Raw genomic sequence first — 21377 nt, forward strand, 5'->3', positions numbered from 1 at the left:
TTATAATCGGCAACACCCCTGGATGACTATGATCAAATATTTGTTTTGTTTCCCATCGGACTCCGCGCATGACTTTTTATGAGTCATTTCAAATGGATAATAAACCAAAAAAGTTTTGTTGACAACTAGTTTAGTATGGTGCCCAACTAGCACGCCAGGTTTCCCCCAGACGTCTCAAAGGTGTGCAGGCTGCAGAGAGGTGCATGCGGCATGCATGCCATGCATGGCACACACAGCATGCAGAGAAACGAGTGAACAATGTGGCTGCTGCGGATCTCCGAAGGATGACAAGACAAAAGCGTTCAGAATGTCTTATAAAAATTTCGAAAACCAAGGAGCTACCATTACCGCATGTTGTTGAACGGACAAGTCATACCTACTTGTCTTGTAGTAGTGCTGTTTTTGTCTGAAGGACTTGTGTCCGCGAAAACATGGACAAGTCTTCCGCCCTAGTATTTTTGACCCGGCTGACAGTGTTGTTATCATTCGGGGCGAATGTGCGTGGTTCCCCCGTGTATTCGTTTGTAAACAGTGATGATGGAGCCGGAGACAACTCGACCCTCGTTGGGAAGCAAGAGTTGCATGGAGTCGGGAACACTTCTGCCGTCCATTTACAGTTAATCCAGGTTAGTTTTGACTGTATACACATTGACATTTTTTTTTTAAAGTTCATTCGGGATTTTTTTGGCAGTTCAGTTCAATTAAAAAAGGGTTTTGATAACTTTTGAATTTGAGTTCAGTTGCGGTTGTTGATTTAAGATTGTCGCCATGACTTGAATCCTACCTAGTCACTTGTCTGTGAATGAAGCTGTGATTCCTAGAGTGTATTGAAGCATGGTAAGTTTCTTCAGCATTGTGACATTTATAGTCGTCCAGTTTTTGAGAACAAAAAGTGCAAATCACAGAATCAATGTTTTCAGGATATTTGTTGTCTCCTTGAGACTGAAATTGTTAAATATTATACTAGTTTCTCAAAAACAGCAGCACCTTCTTAGCAAGTAATTAATTAGGGAAGTTTTCTACATATACCATTATTATCTTTAATGGACGTTTGTGTTTTAATAACACAGTATTTATTTTGTATAGCGCATATTATGAATTGGCATTCCTCAAAGCGCTTAACAGCAAAATGAAAAGCATTACAAAAGAAAACAAACTTATATATTCACCAATTAAAGCCCCAAACAAATAATTATACAATTAGGCCGGACCAGCTGCTACCTAAATGAAACCATGTGTTGCTAGACCCAGTAACTGGGGCGCTGTATACCTTTTTTGAAATTTTGACATAATATCGGTCATGTATTGGAGGGTAATGTTTTCTAAAAGTTATTTTAACAACAGCTGTGTGCTTCTTACCAAGAAGGCCTAAGTTTTTATGGTATTTGATTTTGGGTTCCAAAAATAAAATTTACTGTATAAAAGCTTCATGTTTAATTTTTACAAACTTCCTTCTTCTATACTTTCACTCAGTGTACAGATTACCATGGGCTCAACGCATCTCTACAGTGTGAGTTTATCCGAGCCACCAACGACTGTCGCATTGATGATGGATTCATTAACTATCTGGAATTTTCTCACTGTGCTTTCCCACATCAGCTTTTACCGCTTGCGCTTTTCATTCTGGTAAGCTTGGATTGGGATTTCTTCTAAGCACTAGTGCCCAATTACATAGAGCTGCTTAACAGTAAGCAAATTTTTATGTTTACTGTGGTGTAACTGTAAGCGCATTTCACGGGTTAGCAAGAAAATTAGGCAACCATGGGCAAGTTTGAGCAGCCACCATTTGTCAACCTCTAGTCAATGTGCCATTGTTACCTTCGCTTTCAATACATCATGGTACCAGGCAATATTGCCCAATATTATGTTCTCACCTGTACCCATATTGACAATTTGTGATCATCATGGATTTGCATTGTGACATGATGTATTGGCTAGTATTTGGGTATTCAACATTGAAGTTGACTTATAATGGGTATGCCTTGACTGCAGTCATTGATTTTAGAATTGTGTAGGCCTATTGTATGCAATTTCTTTTGAAAAGTTGTGTTTTAAATGTAGGCCTATGACTGGCCAATGACTCATCCTTGAGCAAAAGTTGCTGTTCTGGAAATGTCACCTTGAAATGCATTGCACTATATGTACACTGGTTTTACAAATTAGGAAACTGCTAGGGTTAAAAATGCTAATTGTGTAGTGCCACACTTTGTCCACACACAGTGTGGCACTCTTTATGCATATTGATGAAGTACCCATGATAAGAAGTGCATGCATATACTTTGTATTGTGCACTCCTTTTCTGCGCAAAGGTTGATTTCTTCACAAAGAAGGTCAATGAAATTTTAGTGTTTGATGCAGTATAACAATTTCCTCTTCAGCCCATCCTTGACATGTATGTACTTGAATGAATCATGGATTTCTGCCTCCATCATTCAATGAAAGGCACAGTGATGTATAAATCTAAATAAAAAAGATTATTGCTAAAAAAGAACTTAAAACGGGTACAACAATCTAGGTTGTTTGTTCTATACAAGAGTAAATTCATTCACACCCTCTAGTTTCAATGTATGTCTAAAAGGGCTTTTGCATTCTTGAACCCACCTCAACTCATATCGAGTATGCAGTATCGGCAGCCAAATTGGCACACAGGTTACCAATTATCAAAAATCTCTACCCTCTTACAGACTGTACCCAGTTCCTCCTGGGTGGAGTGAAGGAATTACAGTTGGAGTGTTAACTCTTTTGCCCATAAACACAAGTGTCACACTCTCAGCCTTGAATTAACCCATAGCACCTAGAGCAATGGGAGACTTTCTGGGACGATAGAGGGCAGCAGACTTACCGGGTAAATCCATTGTTCTCAGAATTATGCGCATGTTCAGAACTACGTAAACAATGGAAATTTACCCGGTATGTCTGCTGCCACCTAGCGTTGGAAAGTCTCCTATTGCAGTGGTGCCCTGTGCTTTTGGCATGGTACCCTTTGCAAAGTTCCAATACAAACTTACATTTTCCTCATAGAGGTGCCCCGTACCAGAGCAAAACTGCCTTGTCCCTTTAGAGAAAATGAAGGCATGCACTCTGACGAGAACTAATTCAAATTTGATATTCTTATAACCGCCCGAAAAGATATCATACAAACGACCTGTAATATATATGTCAAAACTGATTGGCAAGTTAAAATGGGAACAAGCTTGACTTTTTTGGGATAAATATAGTTTCGCTCTAGCCTATAATTGCCCCTGTACATACATTAAACGACTATTATAGTTTAGTTGTGTATTTAAATACACCTTTCTTTTCTCTTCATTTCAGTTTGTCTGGCTGATTTTCCTGTTTGTTTCATTGGGAATAACTGCAGAAGATTTGTAAGTATTGATTTTGTTTGTTCAAGTGTTTTAAGTGTAGTTAATTTAGTTGATCCTCTCATCTTAGAGTGTGGTATTGTGTTTCTGCTCAAGAAGCTTACATTACTACTTAAAAATGTTTACTCCAAGAAAGGGTTGACAACTTTTTCTCGAACCAGACGCTTGTTTCAACCTGAATGTCTTTGTTTATATACAAAGGTTTATTTGCTAAAGATTGATAAAATAACTTGTATCAACCTATGGTCATGTGTTTTATTGCACGCGCTGTATTTATAATCAGCAAACACTGCAAACTATAGACTCTGTGATAAATGAACAAGTTAAAGGAACACATTGCCTTGGATCGGACGAGTTGGTCTTCAAAAAGCGTTTGAAACCGTTTGTTATGAAATGCATAGGCCTATATGGTTGGAAAGACGTTTTAAAAGTAGAATACAATGGTTCACACATATTTGCCCTGAAATTGCGTGGTTTTTCTTTTACTGCGTGAACTAACACGGTCGGTCATTTATGGGAGTCAAAAATTTGACTCCCATAAATGGCCGACCGTGTTAGTCAAAGAAAACCACGCAATTTCGAGGCATATTTGTGTAGATCATTGTATTCTACTTTTACAACATCTTTCTAACCATAATGATTTTATAACAAACGGTTACAGAACGCTTTTCAAGGACCAACTCGACCGATCCAAGGCAACGTGTTCATTGAAAGGCCTTTGTATGATGAGTCAGTCAGACCCCAGCCTGATTAATGCCACATACACAATGTAGTTGAAGCAGTTGAAGGAGGGTCCTTACAATAGAGGGACAAAAGGGAAAATGCAAAGAGCAGAACCCAAGGTCCAAGCACCACATTGTAATGTTAGTCTAGACCAGATTTAAAAAACAACAACTTCGAGCGGCATTTTTGAGTAAAAGTTGGTAACATACCTGATTTAACTCATTTGGGGGTGCTGAATCTGAACATGATGGATACCAAGGCTAATTTCTAGTCTTTTACCCTGAAAAATCACATTTAAAACAGTACAGAAAACCTAGCAGACGACGGACTTCTCACATGAAAAATAGTCAGGTTCTGCTGTGGTTCCATATTGATGTTGTCAGGATACCATACAGGGCAGGTACCCGGGTGCAGGTCAGGTATCCGTAACAAACTTTTGAGTGTACTGGATAGATCTGCAATCAAATTGCACTTTCAGAGGGACCAACAGGCGCTTTCAATGTCATTTTGAAAGTATTTGAGTTAGTGTTTTTTCTAATAAAGAGTTATTTATTATTTGAACATAATTTCTCTGTGTTAAAAGCACAAAACCGTTGATTATTTTCTCTTATAATGTAGGCCTATATACACTACTTAAACAGGTAGGCCTACCAGGTGTAGTCTAGACTCAACAATAATACTTCATGGCTTGAAATTATCCGACTAGTAAAAAAAAAATTAATTTTAAAGGATTTTAAAGTAACTAATTTTTCGATTACAATTCTCCCTCGTTTTAAAAAGTATTCTCCACAGTTTACGAACCAATCTAACTGTTGTAGGCTAACAATTGAAAAAATCCAGTTTGTTTGTTTGTTGGCAATATAACGCATTGTTAGTCAGGGTTGTACACACGGACAAATTTCACACAAGAAGACGATAGTAAGATTCAGAAACAAAGGACAACAAAATATGTATCCCCTCCATTGATAAAGCAATCCAACCCTCTCTTTTCAGCTGGGTGTGAAGAACAAGGAAAAAACAAATATATATTTCTATTCATTATTACCGCTCAATCCACAAGTATAGACTCCTACTTTATTTTTTTATACATGTCAGCTTTTTTTGTGTCAGAATAGTTCAAGATACTTAGAGTGCGAAAATCAAGCGATATTTTGAAGTGTTTCAGTTTGATGTCACTTAATATGTACCAATGTATATAAATTATAAACAAATGTTTTGTAGTATTTGGGCTCCCATCACAGTCCTTACAGAGACATTTCTATAAAAGAAAATACAAAATTAATAGTACACAACACATTGCAATTCGATTGAATAATGACTTGCGCGAAAACACAAATCATCATGCAGTGGACTATCATTCAGGAAACTGATAAGCAAACATATAATTTTGTAAACATGCCAATTTCCTTTGGGGAGATACAGTTACATGACATTACAAAAATGCCTCTATGGAATCGATGCATCAAAGCATTCCATTCAAGCTGATATTTCCCAAAATCCAATAGTGTTTTTCCTAAAATTAACCTGATTTAATGTTATGTTATGATAGAAGTATACCGGAGAAGGTATCCTTGTAGTACTGAAACAACACTGAAACACACGTACAACAGCTTGATGCAAGGAGTCATCTTCTTTTCAGTGTATGTCATCCTTTCCAGCATCCACTTAAACCCTATACTATAACATGTACAGAGTCATCTAAATCAAAAATCACATACTATCACATTGCAAAGAAGTCCACTGGGTATTAGACATTTTTACGATTAGGTTAATTTTTAACTTACTATTTTCATTTTTGGGGGGTTTAAGACTGTTTTTGAAGCGACGGATTTCACAAAGAGTTAAGACTAGTCTTTTCTCGAGTTAGGACCAGTTACTCGTCCTAACTTAGTACAAATTTTAAGCTTTTAGTATCTCCTATCAACCCCTGTCCTAATAATATGCTGTAGGCCTTTTTTTTTTTACTAGTGTTTATAAAAACTTTTCTTTTCTTTTAATTTACTTTCAGTTTCTGTCCTGCGCTGACTGCTATCTCTAAGTCTATGAAGTTGAGCCAGAACATAGTCATATCCTTTTAGCATTATATATAACTGATTGCTGAGTCTAAATTACGGTTATTGTGAATGTAAGACAAATGTTTCTGTGACGGGCAGAAAAAAACATAATTGTTTATGTTTCATTTGTGACTTATTCATACATCTACCCTGTATGAAGCGCCCCCAGCGGTGGCTTGATTTTCAAATTCATCCATTTGGGTTATTCTACTCTTTGATGTCAGGAGAAAGACCCGTCTTTAAACTTCCATGTTATTTCTCTGACTCGTTTTTGTTTTTGTTTTTTTATGTTATGCAATTCGCCAGACACACAAGGCCTGAAGGCCACTTCAAGGTGTGGGCTACAATTATTTGTTCCACCTGTTCTTAGGGCTGAAACAGGGTTACCCCTTTTACAGTCCATACAGTCATCAATCAGAAGCTTGGCTGGTAGAAAGCACTACTTCCCCAACTTTATGTAGCAAATGTCACGACCGGGATTCGAACCCACACTCTGCTGACTGAACACCAGAGCTTGAATCCCGTGCTCTTAACCGCTTGGCCATGACACACCACAAGATTTGCTATTAATAAAGGCTGCTGACATGAGATTTAGAAATGGATTCCGCATACAATGTATCTTAACCGGTCACACTTCCTTAACCTTTTCTTACGGTGTTACATTCCTTGCGTTCGGTAACGGAGCCCCTGATATCTTCAGTGCAGTTGCAGCCATCACTAATGCCAAGAATGGAGATGCTGGTCTTGCTATTGGTGCTTTGTTTGGTAAGACCCTACAGATATTGGGTGCGTTCGATTATGTTCCCCGGGTCGACCCCGGTCTGCCCCTGGTCAGTTCAAATAGCTTTGACGTCATTCCAGGGGCTCACCCAGGTCAACCCAAAGTGCCCTGCTTGTGGAATGAGTCACGTGGGCCAATAAACTCACAACTGTACAAGTGTGGCGGTCCTGTGTTTTTTAACAATAACGCCCCACTGCATTTTTCATTTAAACTGAGAAAGGTTGTCGTCATGGTCGTGCAATAAAGGACCTCGCCTTCAGCTCGGGCCTTTATCGCAGAGCTTCGATCCTGCCGGTTTTAAACTGCCGGTTTTAAGAACTTTTTTCCACTCTTTTATTCCCTTAGTTAAACATATTTGTTTACTTCACTCATTTAATTCCTTCTTGATCTGTTTGTGTACGGGTATTTCTTTTTCTCTGCTTGTAATGCGAAGTAGAGTTTAATAATATAGGTATTGCGTAATATAAATGTCCATTGGTATTATTATTATTATTTTTAGTAGTAGTAAATATCAGATGTTTGTTGTCTTTTCCAGGTGCTGGTGTCTTTGTCACCACAGTGGTCACAGGCTCCGTCTCTATAGCCAGGCCCTTTGAACTAGCTCAGAGACCGTTTTTAAGAGATGCAATTTTCTACGTTGGTGCAGCCTTTTGGACTTTTTATATTTTGTACACGGGAGAAATATGGACTGCAGAAGCTGTAGGTAAGGCTATGTGGCACCAAGGCAATGACCAGGGGGCATGGAGGCAATCGCCTTTGTTGCCTCTGTGAAGTATCAGCCCTGCATTAAATAATTATAAGGATTTAGCTTTGAAAGTATTCTTTCATCTCCTTTCTTCTTTTTCCCCCTTTAGGATTTATCCTGCTCTACGTTGGTTATGTTTTAGTCGTTCTGATTGGTCGGAAATTGTACCAAACAAAGTTGAAACCTAAAGTAGTACGCCTCAGGCCGACTGTCTCCATTGGGACTAACCAGGGTAAGTAAAGCACTGGTTTTTAAGGTTTTCATATAGCGCTTTATCACACCCGAGGAACGTATCAAAGTGCTCAGTATTTTTTTCCTGTATTTTGTATGTCGAGCTATAGTTTGAAGTATGAGACCTTTCCCTTTATAGCACCTTGTAGGGTTAACGAGTGATGTGGCACAATATGCAGCCAATCAGACCACGCCAGGGCAAACCCCTTCTTTTTACGATAAGTGCACTGGGATCTTTAACTTAACTGCAACAGGATTTGAACTTGCAGTCTTCAGACTGGCAGTCTGAAGGCTCTTAACAAATATCTGTTTCAGTAAATGGCCAGTGATCAACCAATAGTAACAGCTGTTTGCTATGACTTCAAAAAAACGCACCTTTACTGAGCCATCCAGCCCTAAAACGTTTTTCTCTAAAGCTCTTGACTGCAATTAGAAAAATTCTGTTTATTTTCCTACAGATTTTTCTGAAAATGAAGGATATTCATCTTCGCCAGAAACAGATGGTTTTGGGTACGGAGCTATCTCGCAGTATGTTGGTGACAGATATAAACCTCAAGACACTACAAAGGTGCCACATCATCCCACAGGTATCAGTGACAATATTTCTTCCCCCAGGTTGTCAATAAGCCTGGGCAACTACTGCGACTAGTTTCGTAGTCAGGACTGTTGATGGCTTAATCGGGTCGCGACTACTACAAAAATAATCGCCACTCTCACTCTGTCCTCTGTTTCAGGCATTTCAGAGGCGTTGTTAGACACTGAACAAGTCGTCTGCGCATCACTTCTGGGAGAGCAGAATACAGCCATTGCTGGACAGAATGGTCTTCCAGATTTTACCAGGCAGTACCGTCCAAGTGGTAAGAATAAAAATGATTAGTAGGATTCGAAACTTTGCATGGTGGAAATACGATAGGGAAATTAGTGAGTTGGGGCGGTTCTGAAAAGAACCGTTGGTTTCAACTCTTACTAATAAATGATGATAATGGGTGCGTTCGTTTAGCTTCCCTGGGTCGACTCAGGTCTGCCCCTGTCCGATCGAATAGCTTTGACGTCATTCCAGGGGCTCACCTGGGTCAGCCCCCAGTGCCCTGCTTGTGGAGTGGGTAACTTGGGGGCTTGTAACACCATGTAATGACTATCTCTAATGAGTTGGGGTTGTTCTGAAAAGAACCGTTTGTTTAAACTCAACGTTTCGATCAGTATGCTCTGATCGTCTTCTGGAGAAAATAAAAGTTTTCTCTAGAAGTCGATCAGAGCATACTAAAAAGAACCGTTTGTTTTACCTTGACGTTTCGATGAGTATGCTCTGATCGTCTTCTGGAGAAAATCGTCTTCTGGAGAAAACTTTCATTTTCTCCAGAAGACGATCAGAGCATACTGATCGAAACGTCAAGTTTAAACAAACGGTTCTTTTCAGAACCACCCCAACTCATTAGAGATAGTCATTGCATGGTGTTACCGCAAATCTTTCTATATGATATTAACATAATATAACCATTCTTATATAGGGCATATCACTGTTAGGTCTCTATACGTTGCAAGTTTTTTCCTACATGCTGAAAAGGTTCATGTGGAGCTGCATGTTGAAGTATGAAACCAATTCTTTTATATAGCACCATAATGGTCTACAAGGTGCTGTGGCACAATATACAGCCAAACCAACCAGAAACACTGGGGCGAACCGAACCCATTTTACACAACTAAAAAACAATTACGTGCATTCACAAAACTTTGCATCCCATCTGAAGGTCGAAGCTGTGGTTAAGTTTATTGCTGGAGGGCACAAGTGTCACGACTCGGACTCGAACCCACACTCTGCTGATCAGAAACACCGGAGATTGAGTTTGGTTATTTTAATCGCTCAGCCATGACTAGCCACTAAGGTGGTTTTCCCTGTCATTTTTGTGTGCAGATGAAAGCAGTGGTAATCAACCTTTATTAGACGGAGATAGTGATGAGGGAAGTGAGACTGGTTGTGCATGGAAGTGTCTGGTAGGCTTCTGGGATGAGGTCAATTGCCTACTACGAGGCATCAACCCCATTGGTGTTGAAGACTGGAAAGATAAATCTGTTGTCGGCAAAATTTATGAAATATTCAAGGTATGAATAGAGTATTTGAGTATTGAAGGTGTTGAGTAGAATAGCGCCCTCTAGTGACCATGTTTGGTTTACATACTTTACTCTGAGTCATGTGATACTCTAGTAAATGGTACAAATAGATCTTCACTCCCTTTTCAGAACTGAGAAGTCTCTCAAAATTCGAAAATCTACTCCAAATATAAAGCAAGAACATTTAATCTACCTGGCAAGTAGAAACACCCATGGTGTTACCGCAAACCAAATAAACATTGATACCTCACCATGCAATGCCCCAAATCCCATATAATAACAGTTTTTATTTTTATTTGTCTTGATATAGTCTCCGCTCCAGCTGTTACTTCAATTGACAGTCCCGATTGTGGACCACACTGAAGACAAGCACGGTTGGAATAGACTCCTCAACTGTCTGCAACTTATCATTGATCCACTGTTTTGTTTACTTGTTACAAAGAGTGAGTATTATCTTTGTTTAAGGGCACTAGACACTTTTGATTATTACTCAAAATATATTTCTTAGCATAAAAACTTACTTGATAACGAGCAAAGGAGAGCTGTTGATAGAATGAAACATTGTGAGGATGGACTCCCGTGTCATCTTTTGTCAGGTGCAGCTGCAAGCCCCCAACCCATACAAACACCTACCCCCATTTATTACAATGTATGCTCTCTCCTGTACACAGAAACATCAAGGGTATTGGTGGGTGACTTCTTATTTAGTCATTTTTTGTCAGGTGAATCTGCAAGCCCCAGCCCACATGCACCTACCACCATAAACAATGTATATATACTCTCCTGGTCACAGATATAGGGTATTGGTAGATGTACATGTAGCTTCTACTTTTGACGGGGATTGGCAAGTGACTTCATATTTAGTCATTTTTCGTCATGTGCAGTTGCAACCCCCCATTCCTAGACACACATATACCTCCATTTATTACAATTTGTACTCTCTCCTTTACACCGATATATCCAGGGTATTGGTATGTTTCTTCTACATTTGTCATCAGGTGCAGCTGCAACCCTTACATGCACCTACCCCCTGTATATTACAAGGTATTCTCTCTCTTGTACACAGATATATCCAGGGTGCTGATAGGTAACTTCTACTTATGGCAGCTCTTGTTGGGCGTAGGATTTATTTTGGCACTAATTGTCTTCCTGACTTCCAAGGCTGACCGGCAGCCCATTTACCACTGTGTAAGTTGACCCATAATTTGTTAGCAGTAATTTTAGTCTACAGCAGACCCCTTTTATAACATGAAGTGCTACAGGCTCGCTGAGGTCGTGCCTATGTTTTTATGCACAAAGAATAGCCGTCATCCAATAACTTGCCTCCTTTGGCCTCAGTGAGCGTGCTTTTTGGCCTCATTGAGGGCGCTTTCGACCTCATTGAGGGCACTTTTTGAGAGAGTGGCGTCATATGCAAAAATTATATTCAGGCATAACAATTTTCAGACATTTACTTGAAATCAGACCATCTAAAGCCCAGTTCATACTTCCTGCAAATGCTAATGGTTACGAATGTTGACGTCACAACTTCGCAACAAAAAATCAGCTCAAGAAATATTGCGTTTTGATCTCCTTTTCTTGTGCTGAGGACACTATACCCTAAAGTTTTTTAAATCTAAATCCTTGGGGTTAACAAAAGGTGGATCCCTCTGTATTTCATTAAGGTAATTTATTAAGATGGAGACCACCAACATAGGGCTAGATAGCTTGCTCATTCCCAAACCAAGTTTGTCAAACCCTGGTTTGAGCGTCTGAAGTTTTATAATATATTTATATTATTTGTTCTCTTATAGGTATTTGCATATGTTGGATTTATTGTGTCAGTGCTTTGGATCTACTCCACAGCTAATGAGATTGTTAATCTCTTACAGGTCAGTGCACGGAAAACCTCGTCCTAAGTTTTTTGTGTCATTTCACAGGGTTTTTTTTTTTGGGGGGGGGGGTGGAGGAACGCTGCAATAGCACCCTTAAGAGTCCTCTTTCCCATTCTGAAAATTGTGTGGCTATGCAATCTTTAATTTGTTATGCAATTATTTTTCTGAAGGATCGCAAGCAACAAGTCGTCATATGAAAGAGTTAACTCAATACGAAATTACAAGTGTTTTGGAGAGATCCTCTGACATCTTAAGAGTTGTGAAGATTTTTTTTTTAGGATGATGAAAATTGGAAATTGTTTTACCCACAGATGTATGGCTCTGTTTTTCACCTGAGTAATGCAGTTCTAGGTTTGACGTTATTAGCTTGGGGTAACAGTATAGGAGGTGAGCAACCTTTACACAATAGTCTTAAACAATTTTGAACACTGTGTATACCATTTTGGCGAGATACCATACTAATACCAGCAGATACTTTCAAAATTTGGTTATTTGTTAAGCTATGGCCTTACAATAAAAATAATTGTATTTTTTTACACCGGTTGCTTTTTGTGTATTTTGTTTCCAGATTTAGTCTCTGACGTGACAGTGGCCAAGCAGGGATACCCCAGAATGGCTGTCGCTGCATGCTTCGGTGGACCCCTCTTCAGTATCCTTTCTAATCATCATCTAATGAAGAAGTGTTTAAACTTAGTAAATTTACGCGTATCGCATTCAATACATATCAACACTCATGTAAAAACTTTAAAGGAACATTACAGAATTGGTTTTGCTAGCAAACAAGTTGCTGGCAGTGTAAGCACTTTATGTAATCTACCATATACATAAACTGACAAACCTGTAGAAGTTCGAGATCGATCGGTCATCTGGGTCACTAGAGAATAGTGAAAAAACGATTACAAATTTTGCATTGCATCAAAGCCAAAACAAAAATGAATAAAACGCTCACAGATCGATAAACTCCAAACGCGAAGTTAGATTAAATGTGAAATTTCAGACAGAAATATTTCAAGGGATGTTTCCTACTGTCATCATCATTACACTGTGATCTTCACGAGTTTTGTTTCTTACCAATTCTGTAACGTTCCTTTAAGCCTTGGATTGTATTTGAGATTGTGATTCTTTAACTAAACAATTTCAGATATGCTTTTAGGTATCGGGATCTCATGTACTATAGCATGCATCAAAAATGGTGGTACCTTCCATGTAAGTATCAGATGAATGTGTTAATACATCCAAAGGCTCCCCCAAATTATGTCCTTACCCCTATCTACAAACCCCCCCCCCCAAAGTGTCCAATGGCTTTACGTTGTAGCCCCTCACCTTAAATTGGGCTTCCTGCCTTGTGATGTAAGGTGATCTCTCATGAAACAAAATGATTAAAATGAAATGAAAAATTGATCCACATGAGTTTTTATTAAAAAAAAAAAAAATAAGATTATTTTTTTTCGTTTACAGCTAAGTACGAACACACTTCAGTTTGTCCTGTCTGGAGGTCTGGCTGCCAGCCTCTTCTTCTCCTTGTTCTTCATGGTGGCAACCCGGTTCCATGCTAGTCGAGTATATGGGATCTGTCTGTATGTTTTGTACTTCGTCTTTCTTGCGGTCGCTATTCTCACTGAGACAAGGGTCATCAAATGGTGATACACAAAGGTACAATTATAACTAAATGTTTTATTTTTTTGATGAACACAAATTTATATTTTTTGGAAATTTTATAATGGTTTGTTTCTTATTTGATGACAGCTTTTAGTGGTTGTTAAAACCACTGGACTATATTGGTAATTACTCAAAGTAATTGCTAGCATAAAACATTGTGAGAAACAATGTATATAAAATGTACTCTTCGAAAAAGAGGTATTTTATCACTCAAATATAAAAAGACTTCAGGCTTGAAGCCTTTTCTGAAAGCATTATTAATACTGTTTTTTGGACAATTACTACAGGTGTCCATTGCCTTTAGCACTGTTGGTTATCAATTGATGTTGATGGAAAACAACTCCCCAAAGCAAGAGAGAATTGTACTCTTGTCAGTTTGAAATGTTGATGTTGCATAGCAATGCAATTGTCACATGTGTTCGTATGGGCTCCAGTTTTAAATTATCACATTGCGTACTTTGGTACTTTGTTACTATGCTTTTGCATTAAGAGACAATAGTAAATGTTTAACTTATATGAATTTATTCTATTTTCCCAGTGAAGTAGTGCATTTAAAATCAAGTGTGTAACGAACATTGTCTATTTTTTATATGGGCAGCAATTAAATGTATTTGATTCATATATCTTTTATATTAGATTGTATATATAACAGTAACTATTCTATCGCAAAATGCTGTGTATTCAAAAATGCATTCCTAACTCAAAATGAGGTTGATGTAAATTTAAATTTTGAACAATGTATTATTGACAAACTATTTTTGATAAAGATTAATCACTACTATTTCTATTTTAAGTTTATGTTTTTAATTCTTTTCAGTTTTTTTTTAATGGTAATCGCAATTCTTGTCAGTCTCTTTTAATAGTAATCGCAATATGTTTAATATATTGATTCTCGTGTACAATCTGATTGGCAAGCCATGCCTAGTTCACACAAGCTGGCTCCACCTATTACAAATTGGCGACTATCATAAAGCCTGGTTCATACTTCCTGCGAATGCGAATGCGATACAAATGTTGACGCCACAAATTCGCAACGAATAATTCACCGGAGCCTTGCTCAACTCTCTTACGAAAATGGCAACGAAGGCAGAGTTGTGATGTCCAATTCATGTCATTTTCGCATCGCATTCGCATTCGCAGGATGTATGAACTGGGCTTTACGGCAAAGCTCCATTAAAGAAAGTTGTTAGAACAAAAACATCCTTTTCATCTGACAACTAACACCTGTTATCTCGATGCATTTCCTTTAATTCCTAACAGTGAATTTACAGTGGGTCTGCTGACTGCCTTAGGCAAATTAACTGCTTATTCATTAAGTTTAATGAACCTGTTGAAATGATAATACATTAATGCAAATGCTGGCATTTGCTTTATTCAGCAATCTTGAGTTAATATAATTAATATTTCTCTCAAATCCAGTACTTTTTTTACACAGATTTTATAAGTCTTGTTTTAGTGTTGTGCTTTGTATTCAAACGGCATTATGTTTTGGTTACATGGAGCTTATGGAAGTGAGAATCATGTACAATCTTAACCTGTTTATGAAAACAAAGGGTATGTTTCGACAAAAGTGATAAGTTTGAATGGAAAAGTTACCTCCTAATTGACAGCACAGCTTCTTGGTGTTTGGTGTTTAGTACAAAAACAATTAGCCTTTCTGAGATATAAGATAAGATAAGATAGGAACTTTATTATCACACACTGGGGAAACTGGCCTTGATTCAAACAATACAGAAAAAACACTAAAAGATTTAGAACAATAAATTTAATTATAATAATAATAACATGCATTTATATAGCACTAAATACAGGGTTTTTAAGCGCTGAAACATAAAACATAAATATACAGATTGAAGAAACAATTAAGTATGAATATTAAGTATAAACATATGTTAAAGGTAGGATTATAAAGATTCATAGCAATTAATTATACAATGTTAAATATTCACAAGAGAAGTCCTTAAAACTTACAAATCAGAAAACCTCAGCTACTTAAAATTATTGTATGGTGAACACCATAGGAGTACATCATTTGGTTTAGATGTTTTAACACTACATATAAAGTGTGGACCTGAGAACATAAGTCCACATCATGTAGGGACTTGAAACACTATGTGGACTTACACATGTCCACACAGTATTATTTACAGTGTTGAAGAATAGGATTTTTCCTTATGTGCACAGAGCAAAGGAATGTCAACAGGCTGACTGCAACACAGATGTGTGTGTGTATACAGACAGGTTTACCCAAACCAACCAATGCAATTAAAATGTGTCCACCCCATCTCAACCGATTAGAGTGAATTTAAATCTAAAACTTTACGGGAAGATTATATAAACAAATAAATAAACAAACAAACAAGCACTCATCATCGGTGTTATCGCTTCTTGGCTCCTGACGAGTTGCTCTTGGGCCGGGTACCCTTGACGTTCTTAGGGATTTTGCGCCTAACACTGCTCCATTGTGATTCCTTGCGTCGGACCGTGGGTCTGGACAAGTCCTGAAGCCGACCTACAGTAGGAGGATTTGATTGAGAACTTAGTAAAATATGGCATATTTTTACCATCCCTAGTCAAACTCACTTTAAATGATTAATTTTTTTGTTTATTATAGCAAACAAATAAGAATTTTTAAATAATGACCTTTTTAAAAACTAGTGTTTTGGACTTTGGTTTCAGTTGTTTTCAAAGCCGGCATTTTTCGGCATAGAAATTCAAAATGGCGGTCAATGCCCTTTTGGTGCGCACTTTTATTTTGTCAAGCAAATGCACGAAGAGCTGTTTTATTTGCGATTTTTGCAAGTTATTCTCCAAGAGAAATAACCTTTTTTTCTAGTGGCCTTGGAGTGCGAATTCTCCCCTGCCTGTTAACAGTTTATGGTATTGTTTGGATGCAATTTCCATTTGTTCTGCTGAGCCATAGTCTTTTCTCGATACCCCAGGGTTTGCCCATACACTCCCCATGGTTCTCACAGCCATACTTTGATTAACTATTCATAAAGTTGATTCATTTTGATTGATTTTATTGAGCATTTTTTCCCCAACGGGAAGATAACCGGAGATTGTGGAACACTCTATCAATGCATCCGGGTATATACTTGTTTTGCACCTGCGCGCTTTATTATGACGCTGCAAAATTGATTACTATACATGTACCTGTTATCTTACATGTAGTGAGTATTAATTGTTCATAGCAACAGAGTCCAGCGTTCTACTGAATACGATCGGAACATCCTGATCGAAACAATAACTTGTCAACACCGGTTCTTTTCAGAACAAACACTACTCAAAGAGATACATTTGCAAATATCACCTTATCATTACTTTCATTTTGTAAAACTTTAAGTTTGGTTTAATCATCGTAAAAAATGTCAGTTCATTTCATAACGATTTTGTTTATTGGTTGGTCACAAAGTGTGGGGTTAAGGTTGTGAACGTTTTAAAATGCCTTAATTGTATTATGTTTGTCTGAAAATGCAAGTTGTACTATAGATAACTTTATTATTATCACATTCTGAAACCAGTGTTCAATGAAGACAGTACATTATTGCATTTCTTTTTAACGTACACATAAATATTGAACGGTGAAATTGTTTGGTCAGGTTTAAACTCCAATGCATTAATTGACGTTTAAAACAATTTGTGAGCTTTATTTTGCTTGTTAAACGTTTATCATATTAGAATATAGAAAGACAGTTCTCTAAAAGAACAAACTCTACAAACACGGAAGTATACAAACACGATGTTTCCGCAAACCAAATATTGATACCTCACCACGCAATGCCTCAAATTATATCTAAGGATGTATTTACTTGATAGTTCTGGGTAGTTTTTCTCCGGTTCGTTAATGAGCAGCGTGTACTTGGTAGGATCATCATTTTTCCCTTCTGTGAGACGTAAAAAAAGGGAACAAATTAGAGACGGAAAGGTCGTTGGTATACACAAAACGATTTCAGAACGAAACTTTTTCTATAGTTCCCTTGTCTTGGCCAATCAAACATGTTGGCTTGAATACTGGGTAGACAGAAACTAGTGGAACCTTGAGTTAATTTTCAAATTCATTGTTAACCAAGCGTTTGTCATTTACGAATTTGTTTTTGAATATTTCTACTCTGCCAGTTACTTACTCTCTACTTTGATGAGCCAGTATGTTTCTCTTCCGTCGAGGTAGACATTGGCGTAAGATTGCAAGTTATCTGCAAGTCGTTTCACATTACCCGATGCGTCCGATAAATCTAAAATAACTGCCAGAATAATATCAAAAATCATTGGAATATTGTATCTCACCTTTCTTGCCACTTTACATGCCTCTGTTATAATTATGTTACCTGTTCATGTGTGTTGTGTTGCGTTGCCGTTTTAGCCTTCATAAAAGACTCTTGTGTCGAACCGTCTGGCCATTTCTAGTTAAAACTATTCTTTGCAAGATTGTAGTTTTTATAACATTCATTCATGGAGGTAGATTCAATTGATCACATTTATAATATATCACCGCAAAAGAAGTACTCCCTGTGTGATGTAACAGAATTCCATATAACGTTCCAATATGAGATCACTTTGCCTTTTCCGCAGTGCTCGATATAGATAAAAGGGCATTCTTAACCAATTTGTTGTTGTTTTAAATATTTAAAAAATAAGTGAAATTATATAACATATTTTTTATCTCGCAAAAACAAATAGGATCATGGAAGCCAAATCCAAATAATGTATTATAATAGTATAGTTTCCATTACCACTGCATGGGCCTATATTTTCTATCTGAACATTGTACTCACCATTTTCGTCATCAATATTACACTTGTTGCGTATACACTCCAGCAGAATCAAACAGTTGCAGTATGGGTTGAATATCCGCTGGTCATTATCTATTACATCAAAATAATAACATTTTGTTAACAAATTGTTTTAAGAAATAATTTTGACTTTGAACTTCTTTAGAACAATTGTTCGTGGACCATCTCAAATCATACCTATATCCCTGGCCGATACTTTATGCACCATTTGTTGTCTTTAAATGTCATGGTTGTAAAGATAATTGCATACTCAGTCGAAAATAGTCGAAACGCTAGTCGAAACGTTGAGACCAATTCAAGAACTTACTATGCAGTAGTGCAGCTAATTATGATCCTATAAGCTAAAGTAGTGGTCCGAACCTATTTTCTATACCATCCACCCGGGACAAAAAAGCAGGACAGTTCTTTTTAGAACTGAGAAGTCGCCCGAACACCCTACTCCGCGGTAGTAGAATAAAGAAAGACAGTTCTCTAAGAACAAACTCTACCTGGCAATACACACACGGTGTTACCGCAAAATATATATTAATTGCATACTACTTAATTTATTTCCTTTGTTTATAACAAATTCTTGGGATGGCATGTGCTCCAGAGAGGGATATCTTTATGAGAAGGGAAAGAGCTTTTTTTTTATAGGGAGATTCTTGAAGATGAGCATTCTGTCTGACCACACTGGCGGATCTCTCAGAACCAACTCTGTACCCGCAAGTTTACTGTGGGGTCGTTCAAAGGATAGTTTTCCTCGCCCTCAACTTTGAAAAACTCAATTCTAATGAACTCCATTCTGAATCCAAGGCATGTTGAGATCGATTCACTAAACAAACTGTGTGTTTTCAAAAGATGATTTATTCGTGTACAGTGAATAATTCAAATGTATTCAAATTGTGTATAATATAAGAAGCTGGGATCCTACTATGATGATTCGTAAAAGGGAATGCAGTATTATCGTAGAGTTTGCCTTGCAGTTAATAATTCAAATTGTACAACATTAATAATAAATTTATGACTTGTTATGGGCTTGGCACAAGGGGATGCCTGAGGCCAGGCTACACCCATTGTCAATGAGTGGGCATGGTGGAGCTCAATTCAATTCAATTCAATTCATCTTTATATATCCCAAAAGGGTATTGCAAATTATGGCATACATGGTAAAATACATTGGAACGTTTAAGAATGGGCTATGAAAGAACCATGACCCAATTTAATACAGATGCTTAGTCACAAGGTAAACTAGAACAACAAAATTGTGCCTACCAGAATAAGGTTACCAGCCAAACTATCATATCACATGTATAATTAGAGCTCAGTACCATGCAACAACTTGGCTGAACCGTTTGTTTGAGTATAATGGGTGGGTGGTGAAAGAAAGACCATTGTATAGAAGCAAACTATACCTGGATGCTCAAAGCTCGTGCATGCTCCACCAAGTGATCATAAGATTCACACAGGGGCGTAAAAGGGGTGGGGCAGGGGTGTGGTCGATGTGTCCACACCCAAACCAGTGCATATCCATGCTGGTTGCACCAACATGTCAAAACAACCATTCAACTCAATGTGGTCCGGTATAAACGCACATAATATCGTCTTCTGATGCAGCTATGTAGGCGGGGGAGACAAAAACTAGATCGATAGGGGATGTTGTCCGTAAGTGTAAGCCCATTAAACGTTCAAACATCGACTGCCCGTTCGGCCATTGTCCCTCCTCGTCCAAGTCACTTCAAGGAGCTATTGTAGTCAGTTGTTGTTTTGTGTCCAAAGAATTTGTTCAATAAAAGTCATCTTGGGTTGCTGGCAGTTTTACGGTTCGATCTTTTTTATTTATAGAACCACGGTCCACTTAATGGTATGTATTGACAGGGGTGTTGTGTACACAACATGGTGCCCTGTAGAAAGTTATTGTAAGTAACAATAGAGGGACATTTCTAATTTCGGAAAATTCGGCATAAGAAGCGTTGGGGAGAGTATAGCTTTGGTTTGGATTCTACATGTTGTTAAAGTGTGTGAAAAAAAGGCCTGGAGAAATATTACACTGTTGGGTTTTTGAACGACTTTGCGGCCACCCCCCCCCCCGAGCTCCATATCACCACTTAATGCACAACCTCCACACGCGGAAATCAACGAAATACAAACATTGGCAATCGTTGAGCTTATAACATCACAACACTGTTCCTTGTTCACACTAACCGACCTTTCCCCCATACAGATAAATAATAAATAGTATATAAATAAATAAAGCACAAACATTACGTAATGAAGATAAATAAATTGAGTTTAAATCTTACCTCCAAATTTCACCGTAATAAAAGTCATCTTTTTTGTTGAATACCGGTACCCCCACTCACAAAAGAAGATGAACCAACTGTTTTTAAAAAGTCACAGCATGGTGCAGGTATAGTTTTTCCGTCAAAAAAAAATTCCAGGTGCCTCTTTGATCAAGTATCAATATTTTCCCTTAGATTCCAAGGGGGCTAAGGCGTAACTTTCCCCGGTGCCTTGGAGTGGCGACTCGGTCCTCGTAATAAGATGTTTCCACACAGAATCCCGTAGGCCTACAGCTAGTTGTATTACCTTTTTCACTAATGACTGCTAAAGTAAAGAAAAATCCACCCTTAACACAGTCACCAGCCTCGGGCTCCAACAACACAATGAAGGACATCAATATCCTGTCGCACTGTACATCTAGACCTGCCTTCATTTATCAATAATTCAGATAAAATTGTTGAAGGACTGTTGCCCCCAAATCGCCGCACCTAAATGGGAGATAAGACCGGTCAGACATTCCGTAGTCGCAAATACGCGTGAAGTGGTCACAAAAATAACTTGGTCTGAAAACACCTCACTTTACCGCTGATAAGTGTTTATTTAGGCCGTTAGGTGAGCGTGTAACAGGCTTTTAAAGTGACGTATAGCCCCATGAAGAGACCTCATTGCAGCGACCTGGAACTTGACAACAGACAACAGAGTCAAGTGGTTGCTGTACAGAGGTGTTGCACCTTTTGTTATGTCCGTCAGTGTTAGCTCGGGTTTGATTAGTACCATTGAA

The 21377-nt window shown here is 38.0% G+C and overlaps 2 protein-coding genes across 2 annotated transcripts; one reads left to right on the top strand and one right to left on the bottom strand.

The window, feature by feature from the left end:
• Positions 1-179: 179 nt before the first annotated feature.
• Positions 180-14904, top strand: LOC117290608 (mitochondrial sodium/calcium exchanger protein-like). Its single transcript, XM_033772069.1, has 17 exons — positions 180-626; positions 1474-1626; positions 3316-3368; positions 6097-6154; positions 6796-6907; positions 7459-7626; positions 7778-7900; positions 8358-8486; positions 8634-8756; positions 9812-9999; positions 10319-10451; positions 11075-11196; positions 11802-11879; positions 12194-12269; positions 12451-12531; positions 13024-13088; positions 13341-14904. The coding sequence occupies exons 1-17, from the start codon at positions 432-434 to the stop codon at positions 13524-13526; spliced, it is 2043 nt and encodes a 680-aa protein (XP_033627960.1). The 5' UTR covers positions 180-431; the 3' UTR covers positions 13527-14904.
• Positions 14905-15009: 105 nt separating this feature from the next.
• On the bottom strand, positions 15010-20664 carry LOC117290609 (uncharacterized protein CXorf65 homolog). Its single transcript, XM_033772070.1, has 5 exons — positions 20617-20664; positions 18317-18406; positions 17669-17785; positions 17354-17428; positions 15010-16053 (listed from the first exon to the last, which is right to left on the bottom strand). The coding sequence occupies exons 1-5, from the start codon at positions 20642-20644 to the stop codon at positions 15920-15922; spliced, it is 444 nt and encodes a 147-aa protein (XP_033627961.1). The 5' UTR covers positions 20645-20664; the 3' UTR covers positions 15010-15919.
• Between the last annotated feature and the right edge of the window lie 713 nt (positions 20665-21377).

This window comes from Asterias rubens, chromosome 5 (assembly GCF_902459465.1).
Source record: "Asterias rubens chromosome 5, eAstRub1.3, whole genome shotgun sequence".
NCBI lineage: Eukaryota > Metazoa > Echinodermata > Asteroidea > Forcipulatida > Asteriidae > Asterias > Asterias rubens.

Bases quoted from the DNA above. Each gene is read 5' to 3' on its own strand.
- LOC117290608 (XM_033772069.1), top strand. From the start codon at position 432: ATGGACAAGTCTTCCGCCCTAGTATTTTTGACCCGGCTGACAGTGTTG. The intron at 1,627-3,315 runs GTAAGCTTGGAT...TCTTCATTTCAG, and splicing joins CGCTTGCGCTTTTCATTCTG to TTTGTCTGGCTGATTTTCCT. The intron at 6,155-6,795 runs ATATCCTTTTAG...ACCTTTTCTTAC, and splicing joins AGTTGAGCCAGAACATAGTC to GGTGTTACATTCCTTGCGTT.
- LOC117290609 (XM_033772070.1), bottom strand. From the start codon at position 20,644: ATGACTTTTATTACGGTGAAATTTGGAG. The intron at 18,407-20,616 runs GTAAGATTTAAA...TTGATGTAATAG, and splicing joins TATTACGGTGAAATTTGGAG to ATAATGACCAGCGGATATTC. The intron at 16,054-17,353 runs GTAAATACATCC...CTCCTACTGTAG, and splicing joins AAACTACCCAGAACTATCAA to GTCGGCTTCAGGACTTGTCC.